Raw genomic sequence first — 19,567 nt, 5'->3', positions numbered from 1 at the left:
TGTCCTAATGGCTACTTTCATGACTAAATGCCCACAAAATACACAGTCAATTCACTTTACATCCTGTGATGCGTTTTGAGATGTCTAGAAGACGTGATAAGGTGCTATATCAAATGCCAAGGATTATTATTATAAACCTCAACTGTGAGTGTTGATACATTGACCATGATGACATAATGCACCATGCAAAGCAATACATCCGGTAACATGTGGTTATATTCTTATTTCTATCTGCATTAAATTAGGAATGTAATTCAAAAGTAATGTACAGTAATAGTAGGCAAATTATGTTTTACCAGCATACCGTTGATGGAATTATGACATCTACCATTGAGGAGTAATTCCAATGAAGCATCAGTTGGGTTTATTAAACAGCTCTTTTTTAAAAAAAATCCATCAGCTGAATGCTAAAATGCGTCTTCGAAAACAATTAGTAATTCTATTCTATATAGTTCTTTAAAACATCAGGTATTTGCTTTAATACTGAAATGCTGACAATTTTTTAAAAATTGAGAAACATTGTCGACTGGATATACACCTTACAGCCACTGCTTGTATTCCACCAAACATTCTATGCTACTTTGACAATTTAATTGCTCGACAATATCGTAAATGTTAAATAGGAACCAGCGAGTCAAATGATTAAACATCCTCATCTCATTGTCTGGATACAAAAAAAACGGATGAGAACAAATTAGATTGCAGGTGGGAGATGAGAACAAATCAGAAAAATAATATTCAGCTGTTTTAATTCCAGCAAGTTGTACTCTGTCTGTAAAACAAACCGTATCGCAAATGAAACTACACTCATTTGTTTGATTCTTGGATTTTTAAAATAATAAACTACTCTTCTAAGGACTAGAAATCAGTGTTGGGGCAGCAATCTGCCTTCTATGACCAGGGTAGGAAGTTTGTACAAAATAATTGTCTTGCGTACAAACTAATAAATATTGTAATATTTCTGTACAGATACCTGATACTCTAAATTTAAAGTCGTTTATGAAATGGTAAACGAGCTTTTTTTTAATTTGTGGGAACAGTTAATGTCTTGACAACAGCCTAATAATTCACACAATAATTCCTGCTACATTTTATGTCATTTTGGTGACTGGTAGGGAAGAAATAAATTTATAACTGTTCACAAATATTAACTGATTTCTTCAGCTATTTTCATCACCGAATAATTTAATCCAACAGCATTAAACCATATTCTCAACAGATTTTTCTCCTCCCCTTACTTTTGATACAATAACTAATAAAATGTATCAGGTTTCAGATATAAAGTGCCAATTTTTTCATAGATCACTCGTACAGTTTAGCTTATCCAAACTGTTGATTGTTAAAATAATTTGTGGGTTTTTAAAAAATAACTCCCAGGATCAACTGAACAAATGCTTGATTGTAGTCCTGAGCTGGTTTGTGCTAGTGTCACTTGATTTAAAAGCTGCAGTTAGGAATAAGGCACAAGAGGTACCTGATTTTTGCCGAATAGAAGACTATAAAGCATGGTCTTTGTAAATGTGTTTCTTCTTTTCGTAACAGTACAGAAGACCTTTGAAGTGTAAAAGAATAGTTCTTGGATACTCTTGTACAATAATCGATTTCAGTAGCGACCACCCTTTTTTTCTATAGAGGGTAAACTGTAATGTTGCATAGTAGGTTTTGATTGTTCACGATGTCTTGGCTGCTGGATAAATAAATGAGAACTTAGGAATGAATACAATAAGAACCACAACAAGATTCCATTTACAGAGCGCCTTTCACGTCGGGAGGACGTCTAATTCGGGACATGAAACAAACTACTGCATTTGTGCGCTACAGCATTTCAGGTGCAAAATGGTTAGCAATTTTTGTTCTGAGACTTGCTTTTTTTTACTTCAGCAACTAACTCAAATACTACACAAAAGGTTGCAAGAAATTATGAATTTTTCATTATGCACACTAGAAATATAGGATGTCCTATTTATGCCTTTCGGAGTTTTGACACATACCATGGACAAGGAAAGCTCTGCAACTCAGGAAATCGCAAGACTGATTATCCCTTCAAGAACATTTATTTAGGGTTTTTTGGTCTTGCTACAGGAGCAATTTCCTAGGTGTTCAATTCAGTCATTTCAACCAGAAATAACGCTGACACAGCTTTGTGATCAGATGCTATAGTATGTCACCATTCTTAAAAGTGAAGAAAAAAGTGGGTATAAGTAGTCATTGCTGCCTTGGATGGAAAGGAAAGGGAGGAACTAGAGGTACAAGTTATATAATTTCCTCCCTTAGACTTTATATCTGCATTGAAAGGAATACTAAAACTAAGGTGAGTAATAAACCTTATTCTTCAAATATATTCCGAGATGACTCAAGAACAAACCATAGCCACTTTTATAGTAGCAACTCAAGCTCCATCCAATTTTTTTACTCGCACTACCACTGACAAAGTTCCACTACAACAATAACAGTTTTACATTGATTTACCATCGTGAAGCCATCTCAAAGTATTTCAGAGTCTGCTGGGAGCTTAACTCAGCCAATATCCTGTAAACAGCATTTAGATGTAGCCTCTAAGTTGCTAAAATTATATATTTTTCCTGCTGTCATCCTAATCTTTCAAAAAGCCCTGCAAAAGCAGACTGTTGTCCCAAAACTGTGAATGTGCGACACCTGAGACCATTCAATTTAACATCAATTGAAATTCCACAACAGATTTGATGTGCTGCCACCAATTATCCCTTCTGAAATCCTATAAAACATATAGAAGTCACAAATAAAATGTGATTAACAAGTTTTTCATTAAAAAAAAGTGAATTTCTCAAAAATGTTTTTTAAAAACAATTATTCCTCCATTTCTCTGTGTGGTTTTCCCACAGGGGTTGGATAATCTCTGGTAACTCATCCAACCCCTTGGCTGACTGTTTGACTGCGGGGGTAACACAGCCAAGCCCCAGATTGCACCTATCCAACATCTACACATGCACAACCCAGCAACAGGCATCTCTAGATGTAAATAGGGATGGAAATCCTGTCTGATTTCCATTCCCTACATAGGCGCAGTGAGGTCACTGTACTGCCCCAATTGCTGCTCAAGCAGAGATCATCACATATTTGGGTTTGAACCTACTGTATTCTGGGCTGTATTCCCTAATGTTGCACCTGACTTGGTCAGAACATAAGAAATAGGAAAAACATAAGAAATAGGAACAGGAGTAGGCCATTCGGCCCCTCAAGCTGCCCCGCCATTTAATAAGATCATGGCTGATCTTCTAACCTAATTCCATTTACCTGCCCTATCCCCATAACCCTTAATCCCTTTAGATTTTAAAAATCTATCGATCTCAGTCTTGAATATGTTCAGTGACAGATTGGTTCTGTTTCGGTGGATAAGGAACTGCATAAAATCAATTTTCCAAATTTCAAGTGAGTTTTATAAGTGCTTTCAAACTTTCTCAAAGCTGAAACTGGATTAAACAGCACTCAACTTCCCTTTGACAGTGCCACTGAGCGCTAGATATGTTTATTGTTAGATATGAGCAAAATGGGTTATCTATTCATCTCTGCACTGAAATAATTACTGGTATCCGATGCTGTACAAATGAACTAGATGTTTTGCCAGTTTCATTCAGCCTATTATAAGTTGGATAAAATAGATGCTTTGTACAGAGTTCTACTTGAATTCACCTTCTGTCTAGAGATGCAATGTTTCACAACATGATTCACAACATCTATGCAAACAATGCCTCAGGCCTTGGCAGTACACATCAGTTCATAAAAATGATCATTTGAATTTGCAATTTTGCTCCTGGAACTCATCTGGATATTACTACTGATCAGTCCATACTCGGCAATGTGGTGAGAAGCTATTTATTTTTATTCTTACAATGGATAAAGATGGCCCAACGGCCATCTGCAGGCATATCCATTTTGAATTATTGACGTGGGGTTCATAGAAATATTCAAAACCATCATCTTACCTAAACTAAATTATCTTTAGCCATCAGTGGTCTTCCTGATTGACACAGCCTTGTTCTGAAGAGTAGAGAGATTCAATGGAGTCTTCCTGTGTGTAGGATTGAGGAGGGGGGGGGGGAAGAGAAATAAAAAATAGAAACTATAATGGCCCTTTGTTGCTTATACACCCATAGGTTCTAAGGAGGCTTTGCCTCCTGAACACCTGATGGTACTAATGGCCCTATCAACTTAACTTATCAAAATCTTGTTTCATCTGGACTTATTAGGTCTGACCTTTCAGCCTAAGATGCTTTTGTTCGTGTTTTACCTGCGGATGGGTACTTTTTAAAATCACCTTATGAAAGCCACCTTAACCTCCTTAGATGGTTCAATAAGTCTAAAGTTCTGTCATTGCTCTGTACTGATTTCAGCTGAGGCAGCAGTAGGACACTACAGATGGGTTTACCATCCAGTCTAAAAGGAAATAATTGAAACATCAACAAGTGCTGCATTCTTGGATGTCACCCTGTACCCATAATAGGAAGCTTTATTTGTGAATTATAGGGGAGATGGAGTCTTAGCACTGATGGCTTCCACTGTCAAATAACGTAACATGTAGGAGCAGGTGTAGGCCTTTCGGCCCTTCGAGCCTGCCCCGCCATTCAATCATGGCTGATCTTCTAATCTAACTCCAGCTAATAACCTGTCCCTGCCTTATCGTCATATCCCTTAATCCCTTTTGCAATAAGAAATCTATCTCAGTCTTGAATATGTTCAAGGACTGAGCGTCAACAGCCCTTTGGGGGTAGTGAGTTCCATACATTCACTGCCCTTTGAGTGAAGAAGTTCTTCCTCAACTCAGTGCAAAAGGGCTGACCTCTGATTTTAAGGTTGTGATCCCTGGTTTTAGTTTCTCCAACCAGGGGAAACAATCTCCCACTATCTACTCTATCGTGCCCTTTGATGGTCTTATAGGTTTCTATAAGATCCCCTCTAATTCTTCTATATTCTAGAGAATATAGGCCCAAATTGGTCAGCCTATCCTCGTAACTCATCCCCTTCATCCCTGGTACTAACCTAGTAAATCTACGCTGCACCCCTTCCAAGGCAAGTACATCCTTCCTTAAATAAGGAGACCAAAGCTGCACACAGTATTCCAGGTGTGGTCTCACCAGGGCCCTATACAGTTGCAGCAAGACTTCCCTACTCTTAAACTCTAATCCTTTCATAATGAATGCTAACATACCCTTCGCCTTCCTAATTGCTGCTGCACCTGCAGACTAACTTTCTGTGATTGGTGTACAAGGACACCCAAGTCCCTCTGGACAACACATTCCAATCTCTCCCCTTCTAAAAAAATAACCCACTCTACTATTTTTGCTACCGAGGTGGATGACTTTGCACTTCCTTACATTATACTTCATCTGCCACCTATCTGCCCAATCACCTAACCTATCTTATGTCTCGCTGCATTTTTTTTAATGTCATCCTCTGTGTTGACACTTCCTTCCAGTTTTGTGTCATCTGCGAATTTAGATATATTAACTTCGATGTCCTCATCTAGATCGTTGATGTAGATGGTAAATAGCTGAGGCCCAAGGACTGATCCTTGTGGCACTTCACTAGTCACATCCCGCCAATCTGAAAAGGACCCGATTATCCCTACTCTTTGTTTCCTACCCGTTAACCATTCCCCAATCCACGTCAATATGCTCCCCCCAATTCCATGGGCCCTTATCTTTTTGGACTAACCTTTTATGCGGCACCTTTGCCTTCTGGAAGTCCAAATAGACCACATCCACTGATTCACCCTTATCTAGTTTACTCGAAACATCCTCAAAAAATTCTATGAGATTTGTCAAACATGACTTTCCTTTTGTAAAGTCATGTTGACTTGGCCTAATTATATTGTGCTCCTCTAAATACCGCACTACCACATCCTTAATCAATGATTCTAAAATTTTTCTTATCACTGATGTTAGACTAACTGGCCTATAGTTCCCCATCTTTTCCTTTCCACCTTTTTTAAATAGTGGTGTGACATTTGCGATCTTCCAATCCATGGGGACTGTTCCAGAATCCAAGGAATTTTGGAAGATCAGACACAAGGCCTCCACTATCTCATAAGCTCCCTCTTTTAAAACCCTGGGATGCAAGCCATCCGGACCAGGGGATTTGTCACTTTTGTCACTAACCTGGCAACACATACTTTGCAGGCTCATGCATGAAGAATAGCTAACTCTGGTCACTGGCCCAGAACCATACTCCAGAGTCACCATTTTCAGGAGAGATGGAAATAAACTACTTGGTTTGTTTGCTTGGTTTGTTATGTACTGCAACTTGACACCCCCTTTTATTTTCACAAAGTAATCCTTATAAAAAATTTGCTAACCCATGTCCAGCTTCGAGTAGTCCAAAACAACTGAACATGACTCCCTGGAGGAATTTGTATCTAATGAAGATGAGTCAGTTAGTTGTAGTTAAAACGCCTAAAAGGAATATATGTTCCTATGATTTTCCAGGTGGGGTAAGCTAACTATCCATGGTATGTATCCTTTTATTTGAAGAAATTAGGACCATTAGGCATGATGGTAAGCAATCAACCTTTTTGGAGAATGCAATTAATGCACTTGTGATTTGGCAATGCTAGAGTATCTGACACGACCTATAATCTGAGTAGTGCCTGGGCGTCATGTTGAAAATTCATTGCGCTTATTGTGAAAGTGCTTGTCTGATTAGAATCACGTGAAAATACCCAGAAATTCTTACCTTACTATTTTTTCCAATAAACTGTACTGGTTGCACTTGGGGTAGAGTTCCATTCTCAGACACTGGGACTGTTGGAAAAACGGTCTTTACAGTGTGATTGGGGTAAGTACATATCTTTGTTGTACCAGACACATTCAGCTTTGGCAATTCCAATGGGTAAGTAGGAACCTGGCATCTTGCAGGCTGTTGTGGATATTTTTGGTGCTGTGAAAATTTAAAAGAAGTGTTTTTTCAGCAATTTAAAAAAAAATTGTATCTCTGTACTTATATTTTAAAAAAATGCTCTTACAAATTCCTCACCTATTCAATGCCCTTTTTTTAACCAATCTCAATAAAATATACAGTTTTGCACAATAACTTAATCAATTTAAATTCTTTGGGATGAACTCCAAAGATGAATGTAAAATTTATATTTTTTTAGGGATAAAATTTGATTTTTAAGGGTGGCTCCACAGAATTTACAATTTGTTCTTCAATCTGATGTTTGCCAAAACATTGAAATGTGGCCAGTAAAATAATGTTTCATTTTGCTTTGTTTGTATTAATAAATCTGTTATCTTCCACACACCAATGGGTAAGAACAGTAATAAAATTGACCCTTCAAAACTTTTTCAACCAGAACCAATAGGGTGTTGTGCAATCTATGGAAGTGCTCTCACTTGGCTATTCTAGTTCTTTTCTATCATTTTCAGTATCTGCATTTTTCTACTTACAAAAGGTTAAAGCTTTTTCTTAACATGGTTTTGTATCTCCTTTTGAGCCTCTGGCTCAAGATTTGTAACTGTTATTTTGGGAAAGTTCAAAATATGTTCTTCCTTCACGAATGCCTTTCTTACAATTGGCCAGGTGCATACCAGCTAATTCATAGTGGATACTGATTTCACTCCTTTGGTTAGAAATTTCAACTCTAGTCAAAAAGGAATGGTATGGTAGCAGGTTTGACACATTGCTAAAATGTCCTCCCTTTTAAAGTCTAAATTTGCACCAAAGGCACATCCTGAAGAAAAATAATGCTCTAATTGTCCTTAACCAAAGTTGTTTTCTCGCCCCCAAAAAACTTTGGCTTAGATATAAATGTCCTGGTTTCATTTCCTAAGCAAACCCAAACCAAAATTAATCTTTTTAAAGTGTTAAACAAATGTGTCAGCTGTTGACTTGGGGGCACTGGCAAACTGAGGGAGTCAAGAGGCAATGTTTTCTTCTTACCCGTCTCCGTCCCTTATGAATTCGCCAAAGGTTATGCATCACACCTTGAGCTACATTGTTCTCATCTTCAAAGCCTCTAACTGTTCGCTGTAAATTGGCAGCTTGCTTCTCTGCCATTCTACAGACGAGAAATTACAAAATCAATCTTCTTTGACTTACTATATATAGTGTTCATCAACTTCCATTTCAAATAATTTTATCTATTTCTCTTTTAAAAGTGAGATGCTGGGGATGTATAATCTCTGATAGTGTTAGTCACTGCAACCACTTTCACATTGGTCAGCAACAAATTTTAGTACTCAATAAATTTGTTGTAAATCTTCTCACAGAATGCTTCATCCCCCCCCATAGTTAAAAAAGATCATGTAGCACAAGTCATTCTTAATGAGATTGTGGCATTTCAACTTCAATTTGACTTGCAAAATGTTAATGTAAGAAATAACTTCCAGTTCAGGACAGATTTAATAATGTGAGTGCTTGGAGATTTGGCTCACCTCAGATCTCGGAAGTAAGGATGTTGTAATGCCTGCTTGGCAGTGATTCTCTTATCAGGATCATACTCCATCATTGCAAGCATCAGGGAAATACTGTCATTGGAGATGTGAGGAACAAGGCAAGGTATTCCTGTACCTTTCTTTGGTGGAAAGTCAAAATTCATAGCGCGTGTTCTAAATGGCAAATTGTATAAAATTATATCCAATTAATATTCAAATCGCTAAAGCTATTTTAAAAGCTCAACAACTACTTCAATACTTGCCTTAAATAATAATATCACATTATTATTTTTGGAACTTCACTATCTGGAGAATATCCCATCACCTATCTTGCAGGATCATCTTCGCTTCAAACAGGAGCATTCTCCACAGTGGATGATGTCAAATTTACCAAGAGAGAAAATCACAAAGGGGCATCTTATATTTAAGACATTTTGATCTTGACTATGTCAAATGGTGACCACAAGACTTCAATTTCTACATGTTAAAATAACTTCCTCAGGATGACTATCAATTCTTGAAATAAATTTAAACCAAATCTTTATTAGTATTTTTATTGAGAACCTAAGGGCAATGCTCACACTATATAGGCTAAAAAGAGTATGTCATGAAATAGTTCAGGTCATTTTCGAAGTTGGATGATTATCGGAATGAAGACTGAGAGAGGTAAGTAAGGATATTTACGGTCTTGAGTAAATAATGATTTATGATAGGAATCTGCTCTGATTCTTTCCATTGTTAAATAACTTGCTGACAATATCTGGCTTTCAGGTGAAAAGAAAATGTTAAAGGAAACACTTGATGAATCTCACGATGAGTCACTGCTTTCAGACAAGGAAGGGATTTAAAAACGATTAGATGAAACAAACTAAACAAACATTAAATTCTTCTTTCATTCGAAGGAGCAAAGATGGGATTCCTTTTCATTCAATTTCATTTAATGACCTAGCTAAGAAATTTTAGGCTGCAACATTTTAACTGGTTAACTACTATTTTGCAATTTATAAATCAAATTAGCCTGCAGTCAAAAAGCTTAATTACTGTATATAGGTTCACTAAAATGGAATTGAGCCTTAAAAATAATTAATTGTACACAGAAGGGACGCAGAGCATGGTACATCATTTCTAAATGTAAAGTATCTTTGGGACATCATTTACAGGGGTGGATAAACGTTTCCTAGGAATAATTATATATAATCATGCTCATTGGGAAAACAACAGAAATAAAAAAAACTGCTATAAAATAAAGTGTAGAGTCAGCTGAACTGAATGCTTATAGTGAAACACAGGTTCACGCTTATAAGCTATATATGATGAGTTCCGGATTCTCATCCAGGCTATCAAAGGCATTATAATTCAAAATGTACACTTACTGCTTAAACTTTCTGAGGATATCGCCCTTTGGAGTTCCAACAACATCATGGATTTTTGCAATTTGGTCCACTTCATTAGAACCAGGAAAAAGTGGATGTAAGCTGAAAGGACAAAACATTAACTTTTAAATTAGTTTTGATTAAATCTGTTTTAGTACATTGAAGATGAAAGTTTTTATAGAACCCAAAAACCTATAAGGCTGGAAAAAGACCACTATACATTTCATTGGGTAGCTTGCTTGAATTGCACCATGGCTGGCACTGTTGGTGCTGTAAGTTATTGTACTGCCTTTCATCTCTGGGTTCAGATTCCAGAGTAATTTGATCAAATGGCAGTCTTGCTCCTAGTTACTGTAATGAATACAAACATTGACAGAAGGCACACCTGACATTTCATGTCAGCACAATCAATCAATACTACTTTCTGGAGTCCTGTAGCTGTGGTTAGAGCACTCGCTTTACAAGCGAGAGACCCGAGTTCAATTCCAGGGAGGGCGAAACCTCGGGCAAGTTTCCTTACTCCACACACCTAATAATAATCCCTCCAAAACCAAAAACAATAATAAATTGGTCATTTTCAATCTATGACTGTTTGCGGGACATTGCTGTGCGCAATTGGCTGCTGCGTTCGCCCACAAATATACAGTCAATTCACTTTACAGTATATTCTGTGAAGTGCTTTGAGACGTCTAGAAGACGTGAAAAGCGCTATATCAAATGCAAGGATTATTATTAGTAGTATTTGTAACCGGCATTAGTTGAGTCTTAGGTTCTAGTTTTCGCCGTGCTCCTCGTCCTTCCTTTTGAGCTGCTTGGATGCTCCATCTGGTGGCCCGACCACCAAGGTTCAATTCTCCAAATCAGGCCAGTGAGTTTTACATGAATTCATGACTCCCTCAGTCTTTTGAATCTCTCATGCTACATTGCTGGCAGGTAGGTAAGCAGATTTACTGATGTGCCAAATAGCTCAAATTGCATTTATTTCCATCAACAACATAATACAACATCATTCTTCTATTATATTTTAAATTAGATCTTTACCTGGTTATTTCATAGAAAACACAGCCAGCACTCCAAATGTCCATTTTGAAGCCATAATACCCATCTGTAAGAAGACATTCTGGGGCTCGATACCATCGAGTGGAGATATATTCTGTGTATGGATGCTTTGAGAACATACTCCTACAGGAACCAAAATCTGCCAACTTCAGCAAGTTTTGCTGCAAAGGAAAAGCCAATATATTTTAAAGTTCTGCCATTTGTATACTGCAGTTACTCCATGGCTCGACATCATTGATTTCATGTCTCAGTATAAATGACGTACCTTAATTAAGATATTTTCTGGCTTTACATCTCGGTGAAAAATTCCATTTCTGTAGTGAAGAGGGTAAATTATAATTCTAAATGTCATTACACCATCAATTTTAGATCATGTTGTTGTTTGTAGAGTATTACAAGTGTTAGTAGCTTTCAACAATCTTAATTGGGTGAGTACTGGACCAGGAATGCATGGTTCTGGGTTCAAAACCTCCTCGCTCTTTGGGGATAATAATAATCATTATTTGATACAGCGCCTTATCACATCTTCGAGACGTCTCAAACCGCTTTACAGAATACACTATAAAATTGGTATGTTTATTCTCCAAGGAGGGAGATCAGAGGTAAGCAGATCTCCTTGGGTCTCTGGCAAGGCAAGAGTAATTGCTCTCCAGTAATCCAAGGAGGATTTAGAGGTGTAGACGTGTCCTCAAATCTGCAAACCCTGATACATGGAGTGATCTCACTGGCCAAGTACTGTTCACCAAGATTACTATTTTGTTTTCAAAACATCAGAATAAAATATCATTTCACCTCTGCAACTATCAAACAAAATTGGTGAAAGTGCAAGGATTTTGTTATTAACTGTTAAATTCTATACACCAGTTTCTTGAAATGGGTATTAGCAAGAAAATAATTATGGCATTCATTTTTACAATACTATTGCTGGTGATTATTTTTCCTCACCTGTGCATGTAATCAAGGGACTTACATAGTTGATACATGAAATTCTTTATTTTACTGTCGGGTAAAGGGTTCCTTCGCCCTATAAGGAAAAGAGTGCAATGAAAATACTCAGAACATTAGACAATTATCTTAAGTTCCATGTTTATATATGAGGTTATTCAAATACACTTTCAAATATCTCCTAGTATCTCCCTTCTTAATGCTGTTATAGTTCTTTTCACAATTGACTAACTTGTTCTGTTCATCCATCTGTATTGGAAGCAGATACTATTAGAAGCAGTTTTAGGTTCTTCATCCTATCTTTATTTAATATATAATATAGTTACACTGCTAAACATGAAGAATCTGTCATCTCAACAGTTCCTAGAGTTTATTACTTACATCCTACAGAGTATAATGTAATCTATTAATTATCTTCAAGCAGAAGACGCAGGGTCTGGCCTAATCAATTCCTCACCATATTTTCTAACATTTGACTAGTAAAATATCAATACACAAGCCCAAGGTCTCTGACCACTTTTTATCTGGTTGGAATCAAAGATCAATCAGAGTTTAGCCAGCAGCCCATGAAGTGGTATGAAATGCTGTGCGTTCGAAAACCAATTTAATTGCCAGTTACTCTGAATTAAACCAGAAGTTTCTAAAATTAATGAATTACAAATATGTCTCTCAATTATAATGAACCATCTTGCACAGGGGCGTTATACAGTAAGAGTTTTGCATATTATCTTGGTAAATGGGTTTCATGTGGCTTATCTATTATCAAACAAACTACAGGCAATATGCATTTTTTTAAAAGTTGTTTTAAATGAGACACTGTGAGAAGTGTTTATCTTTAAAACGTCAATCTACTTACCTCTTATTAGCTCGTAGACATTCATGTCCATGAGTTCACATACTAGAGCAATAGACCCATTCTTCTTGTCACTGGAACACAATAGACAAGGAGGAAAGAAAGCCACACAGTTAAGATTAAAAAATTGTATAAACATGTGTGGTACTCTAAATTTTATAGAAGGCTGGATCATCCAGCAATGAGTAACTTCATTTAGCACAATTGATGCACACTGTCTGATTTGCACTCAAGGGAAGATAAAAACTGATAAGAGAAACTATTTATCAGAGGTTAAATACTGGAATATTTATATTAAAGCAAGAAAAACATTTGGGACATTCCTGATTTCAAAACCACTGCTAGAAAGTATTCAAGAAATTGCATTTCCATCAATTTTCCTTCACCCAGTTGAAGAAACATCTGACCAACATTCAACTACTACCCACATACTAGCAAGCTGATAACTCAATAGCATGAGGTGGGAGAGGAAACAAAATTATCAAATCTGTATTGGTCCAATACTTACTAGGCCACTTCGTGTAATTGAAGAATATTAGGATGCAAGCTCAGTCTGCGCATAGCTTGAATTTCTCGTAAATTGTTCACTTGCTCTATACTGTTTACAAAAAAAAGTAAATGCTAAATTTCAGTAACAAGTAATGATTAACAACAACAAGAAGATTTCATTTATAGAGCGCCTTTCACTTCGGGAGGACGTCCCAAGGCGCTGGACAGTTGGGTCGGGACCCGAGCAGGGGGGAAATGGTCAGGGTGAGGGGAGGGAAGGGAGCGAGGAGGGGGTAGAGAGTCGAGAGCTAAAGGAACGGTCGAAGAGAAAGGTCTTGAGACCGGCCTTGAAGGAGGAAAGAGAGGAAGCGGCGAAGGCATTGGGGGATGGAGTTCCAGAACCTAGGGGCTGAGGGCGGGGGATGTGGAGCAGACCGGAGCCAGAGGAACGGAGGGTACGGGCAGGTAGGTAGGGGGATAGTAGGTCGGAGAGGTAGGAGGGAGCAAGGCCGTGAATGGCCTTGTAGGTGAGGATGAGGATCTTGAATTTGAATTAAGCAAGAATGAACGCTATAAAGACTGAGATATAATCCACAAGATTAAATTAATAAATCTGGAGCAGTTTAATGGAGAAGCCCCATAATACATAGATAATAAATAATTAATAAATATGATAATAAACTATAATATATGTATTAAATGTGAAATATATCAAAAATACCTAAAAGAAATTCTCAAAGAACAAATTACAGTTACACATTATTCTTGACATTTTTATACAAATACTACCTATGGACATTGATTACATTTTTGAAACACTTATGCACGTTATACAGGACACCACGCATTAAGCACTTAATCAGAATGCTCAAACAGTTTGACAACAGTCAATCCATATGATAAATAAACATGGCAGTTTTGACGAGTATTGAGAATTATGTGATATTAAGAAAAAGTACTAAACCAAATACTTAAGACTTAGAAAGCATTTCAGTGAAACAAAAGAATTTAAATGCACATCCAATCAGTTACACAAGCATTACATTTGTATTCTGTCGTTTTTTTTGGTACCTTTCCACATGTTGTTTCATCTTTTTACAGGCATAATAATTCGCATCCTTTAAACTTTGAACCTTCCATACCTCTGAAAATGTCCCTTCACCTATTTTAGTCACCAACCTATAGTCTAAAAGACAAGAAACTATTAATTAAACCCAATTAAACTGGTTACAAACATTGATGCCTGTCTCCTCTTTTGATGTAATGCACAAAAAATCTTCACCTAAATTCCCCCCAAACCAATACCCTCGTCCAAGAGGGCATTTAAAACCCCACCAGTCTAGATTTATAACCGACGTGTGTGTGTGTGTGTGTGGGGGGGGGGGGGGGGGGGGGGGGGGGTGTAAACAAAAAGCAAAATGTTGAATTATTTGAGGACAAACAACAACCAAACAATTGACGTTTATTATAACAGCGCCTTTCGAGTCAGGAGGACGTTTCATCCAACTCAAGATCACTCGAAGGAGGTGGTCCTGGGGGTGGGGTGTGGAGGGGGTGGGGTGTGGTTGTGGGGGGGGGACGGGTTTAAAAGGTTTTTGTGCACTTGCTCAGCACTGAGACACTGGGGCTGGAGTCGGGCCCTGTGTAATGGCTGCGGTGCGTTTTTTTACACACACACACACACGCGCGCGCGCGTTTGTTGACTATTTCCGGCTTCGGTAACGTATATTAATAATAATAATAATCACAGTCGGCTTACGGTCCATCGTCGGCTCATGGTTTAACCTTTAAACCACGCGTCCGAGCTTGTTGGTCTCGTCGGCCGGGGGAGAGCCGCGGGCGGGCGGGCGGACAGGCCGCCGGACATGGCGCGTCTGCGGTTGCCTGGAAACGCCTGACCCCGCCCTGACCCTGGAACACACGGCCCCGCCCACTGCCCGGGCCGTCCTTCCGTCCGTGCTCGGCGCTGGCCCCGCCCACACACATCACGCCCCGCCCACAGCCCGCCCCGTCCAATGCCCCGCCCACACACATCACGCCCCGCCCACTGCCCCGCCCACACTTCTACCCTCTGTGTACCTTTATGAATGGGGTTACAGTATCTGAGTTTAAGACACACAACTCACATGTTGACTCACTGCAGCAGCAAATTCATTGGCTAATTTGAGGAAATTATTACTCTTATGTTTGAGTGATAACCATGAACTCCCCCCCCAAACACACACTAAAATCTACCTGCAAATTACTTCTTTTAAATGTTTTTAATTTGAATGAAGCCTAGAAGTACAGGATCATTTTTTAGGTAATGTATTGCTCTTTCTGCCTTCACCAAATAATACACTTGGATAGCTTGAGGTGATTTGCATGCTCTCATTTATCTCCATCTCTATGTTTCAGAGAAATATATTTTATTTTATAAAATATAATATTTTATCTATATGTCAGAGAAACATTTAAGTACTTCCTGTGTACTATATTTTTACACGTGTGCAGAATTGTTTTAAGTTTGTGTGAGTTAACTGCAAAAACACAATATAATATTGTAATGTACCATGAAATATCCCTTTAATCATAAGTAAGGTTGTTTTTGTCAGCCTGGGTCAAAGGGGAGCATTCTTGCCTGTGGGTCACAAGGTTTATACTCTATGTGAGGATGTTAAGTACAAGGTAAAGATCCCATGGCACCACTCACAAAAGAAGGGAGGTTTCTCCCAGTATCCTTGCCAACGATCCAAATAAAAAAAAGTTGGCCATTCATTTCACCGCTGTTTGTGAGACGTTGCTGTGTGCAAATAGGCTGTCATGTTTGCCTACAAATATGCAATCACTACACTTCACTCTAAATCACATGAAGCGCTTTGAAACGTCCTCCTGACGTGAAAGGCACTATACAAAATGCTAAGGATTATTAATTAAGTAAACTATTTGTCAGCGAAGCTACTTACCTAAGAAGTAACGTTTCTTGTGGTTTTGGTCCTCTAAATTTAAAAGATCATACAAAGTAGTTATTGTTATAATTCCGAAGTAAATGCTTTGTAAAATGTCCCACCTTGTTTGCCACTAAAAGTCACAATTCATATTAGCTTTGTAAAAGTCAACAGGGTATCCTGAAATGAAGAACCCAGTCATTCTTATTGCTAACTCCGGAAATCTACCTACTGTCCATAGCCAGTTCTCTGATGGACACCTTTGGCTTCTCTTTTGTGTAAATCTGTAACTTTTTAATTTCTCTTGGGGGAGGGGGAAATCATGTCCGCACTCAGATCATTCAGTCCTGAGGTCACATCAGTTTATTATTACCTCATCTTTCAACAGTATAGCCATAGAGATAAATGACATGCCATTGCCAGTAATGAGTTATATGAGAGGTTGACCAGATCATATATGACCAGTCGTCAACCTCACCAGTGGATGTAATTATCATCCAATTGCTGTGCATGACACATTCCACTCCACATGATAGTATATAGTGTAGGTATAGTTATCAACGCAACAGGCCTTGTTACTTGATTTAATATGGAGCGTTGATTACTAATTCAAACTATTTTCTTCAGTCTCTCATCAGAGATCTTGCATTGCAATAACCACTGTAGAGAAAAGGATATTAATTGCATTTCCAAATTGTGCTTATAGCCTTAGAATTCTCAAAAACATCTTGTCATTTAATGAACACAGCAACTGAATTGTGTTATCAGCTTTAGTATGGAAGAGTTAGTGAACTGCACAGTAGTTTTTTCCAGTGAATCTAAACAATGTCTGATCATGGTCAAACAATTTGCATCTAAATCAACAATCAGTAGCACTTGATAGACATTATTTGTCCACATTTCTCAGCACCCTTGCCCCAATTTTGTTTTAGCAATTTGGGATTCCTCTTCATAATGCAAATTATTTGCTGCACACTTACATGTGTTGCCTACTGTTTCTTCACAACTGCCATCTCAATAAAAACAGCTCCAAACCCTGAGTCATTTAAATTGTCCCTTTAACTCCTAACTCCATCTACAAATCCTGTAAGTTTCCATTAGAACTCAGAGAAAAAAACTCTTCTAAACATGACCCGTTCATCTTGCATTCTGGTGACGTGAGCCTCCTACGCACAAAGGATTATCCACCATAGTTATATTAAATTGCCAATTAAATTCCTGATGCATCAATTTTAACTTCCAAAGATACTGGGAGACTCTCATGATCAAAGAAAGAACCAGCACAACTGTGACAACTGGAATATAAAACATTCACTTTTTTACATAGGCTATAAATTGTTACCTGTACCCGTAAGTGAAATTAAGGCAACAATATTAGGGTTCAGATTCTGAACATATAAACTGCTTAACATTCATCTGAACCCCCCTGGATTACTCCCTGTCTGTCACGAAGGATTTTTCACCTCGAATCAATAATTCCTGGAATATAAGACTTTTCTTTATAATTGTATTTTTCTCAGTTTGTCGAATAGATTTCTAAACACTTCTAGACAAAGATATTTATATTAATTCTATCTACTCTGACTCAATTGCCTCTGGATCAGAATGCTGTAAGACTTGAATTAACAGTCTCTAGGCTGAGAAACCAGACCAGTACTGGAAAAGTGCTGCATTGTCAGAAGTGCCATCTTTTGGAGGAGAGATTAAATGTAGGTTAAGTCTACCTGTTTCAGGTGGATGCTAAAGATCCCACAATCCTATTCAAAAAGAGAAGGGAGTTTCTCCTATTGTCCTAGCAATCCCTCTTTTATCTTTCCTCTCCCCATCCCAACCCCTCGATTCCCATCTCCAACACTATGAAGTGCTTTGAGATATCTTCAAGAGATCAAAAGGCGCTGTATAAATGCAAATTGTATCGTAATGTGTAATAATTCTCCAGATTAACCAGTCATTCACCACGATTATGTTAAATTGGTCATTTTATACAAATTCTTTCTTTTTATACAATATCTCTAGTGATGTCAATGGAAAATCACCTTCTGTATGTATAAAATAAAATGGAAATTAGTTACAGTAAAAATGACACAGTATATTAAAATGCCAGAAATAAACAACAGTCCAAGTGTGACTGCTATTGTGCAGAAGTTGTTAATCTTTTCTAACACTCCAAACGACTAATTACTTGAGGTAATCGGATCCAATAATTATTTGGCTCATTTGGTGGCTTTAAACGTTACTAAAGCCAATTGTAGTGCCTTTATCACCATACTTGGTAGCTGGCATTAGCTAATGCAGCAAGATCAGGGAACTACCCGGGACCACATATATTCTAATGGAACAATGCGGGAAGCTAAAGTAACACTTATTAAAGTGTTCATTAACTTATTAAAGATAAGTCTGCTATTTTCTGATCGGGAATAGAATGATAGTAGGAATTGCTCAAAAGGTTTTACAATCTAACGATTGGCAGATTTTAAATGATACTCCAATGCTTAACCCACGTGAATCGATTTTTCTATTCTCCAAAAGGAAATTATACAAAGAATATTACAGTATTGTAAGAGTTCCTAAGTTCACACGAGAATGAATGCCATCTTACTTACCTTTGGCTCTGAGGAAGTCGGTGAATGTGAAATTAGCCTGTGCCTTTTGGTGAGATCGATGTGTTGCTCTGAGATTCCCATTGCTCAAGAAGTCTATGGGGGTTGTGGTCATCGTGAAAGAAATTATAATGATAATAATAATAATCCTTGCATTTGATACAGCGCCTTATCACGTCTTCAAGGCGTCTCAAGGCGCTTCACAGAATATACTGTAAAGTGAATTGACTGTATACTTTGTTGCTGTGAACCTAAGTTCAAATCTGTTGCAGTAAAGGCTTAAAACAGAGAGAGCAAGAGAGTAGAAGAAGCCTGTTCTGTTCCTTCCAATGTATCATGTTTGTTTACTGCTGTTCTCTAGGAGATTGTAGATTTCAACAACGATTGATTTTTTTTTCTTCCCCCCACCACTGACTTCAAACCAATGCGTTGCCAAAAAACTACCTTCGCTTGCGAAGGCTTTTATCGAGGAAAGAAAATACTTTGCCTTTCTTTCGAATTCGATTTTTTCTTTTTAAAAAAAAAAGCGAAAAGTTTGAAACGAAAATCTGGAAACACAAAAATTTCGCAAATCTTAAAAAAAAATCGAATGAGAGGGGCCAAATAAACACTGCATTTTCTTTTAAAAGAAAAAAGCACCTTCGTTACGTTGCAATACACCGCTGCTAACAATAATCCTTGCATTTGAGGTCGCGCCTGATCGCGCCTCGAAGCGCTTCGCAGAACGTGCTGTGTCAAGTGGAGTGACTGTGTGTTTCGTAGACCGTCAATAGCATTCTGTGTTGATGCAGTAATGTGGGGGTGTGTGTGTGGGGGGTGTGTGTGTGTGTTTGTGTTAGTGTTAACTACTGCTTCAACCCAATAAAAAAAAGGGTTGTGGGGGTGGGGTGGGGGGGGGTGGGGGGTGGGGGGG

General features: G+C 38.0%; 1 protein-coding gene across 6 annotated transcripts; it reads right to left on the bottom strand.

Annotated features, from left to right (window-relative positions):
* Positions 1–341: 341 nt before the first annotated feature.
* LOC103175346 (MAPK/MAK/MRK overlapping kinase) lies at positions 342–18,821 on the bottom strand. 6 transcript variants are annotated; one of them, XM_007888348.2, is made up of 14 exons: positions 18,658–18,821; positions 16,073–16,105; positions 14,199–14,313; positions 13,147–13,236; positions 12,642–12,712; positions 11,786–11,864; positions 11,106–11,154; positions 10,823–11,001; positions 9,782–9,883; positions 8,409–8,582; positions 7,915–8,032; positions 6,709–6,912; positions 3,963–4,048; positions 1,631–1,687 (listed from the first exon to the last, which is right to left on the bottom strand). In XM_007888348.2, exons 1-13 carry the CDS (start codon positions 18,767–18,769, stop codon positions 3,986–3,988), a joined length of 1,389 nt encoding a protein of 462 aa, XP_007886539.1. In that variant the 5' UTR covers positions 18,770–18,821; the 3' UTR covers positions 1,631–1,687; positions 3,963–3,985. The 6 variants fall into 6 exon arrangements, with proteins under 6 accessions (XP_007886537.1, XP_007886538.1, XP_007886541.1 ...); XM_007888349.2 differs by having other exon boundaries at positions 1,638–1,684; XM_007888346.2 differs by lacking the exon at positions 3,963–4,048 and having other exon boundaries at positions 342–1,687.
* Positions 18,822–19,567: the final 746 nt, after the last annotated feature.

This window comes from Callorhinchus milii, unplaced genomic scaffold (genome assembly GCF_018977255.1).
Source record: "Callorhinchus milii isolate IMCB2004 unplaced genomic scaffold, IMCB_Cmil_1.0 Scaffold9, whole genome shotgun sequence".
Lineage (NCBI taxonomy): Eukaryota > Metazoa > Chordata > Chondrichthyes > Chimaeriformes > Callorhinchidae > Callorhinchus > Callorhinchus milii.
Note: the sequence above shows the minus strand (reverse complement) of the source record. Positions and strands in the feature narration are given on the sequence as shown.

Excerpts from the sequence above, each read along its gene's own strand:
- LOC103175346 (XM_007888346.2), bottom strand. The coding sequence starts at position 18,769 with ATGACCACAACCCCCATAGACTTCTTGAGCAATGGGAATCTCAGAGCA. Across the intron at positions 16,106-18,657 it reads CGACTTCCTCAGAGCCAAAG|AGGACCAAAACCACAAGAAA; the intron begins GTAAGTAAGATG and ends TTTTAAATTTAG. Across the intron at positions 13,237-14,198 it reads ATGAAACAACATGTGGAAAG|TATAGAGCAAGTGAACAATT; the intron begins GTACCAAAAAAA and ends TTTTGTAAACAG.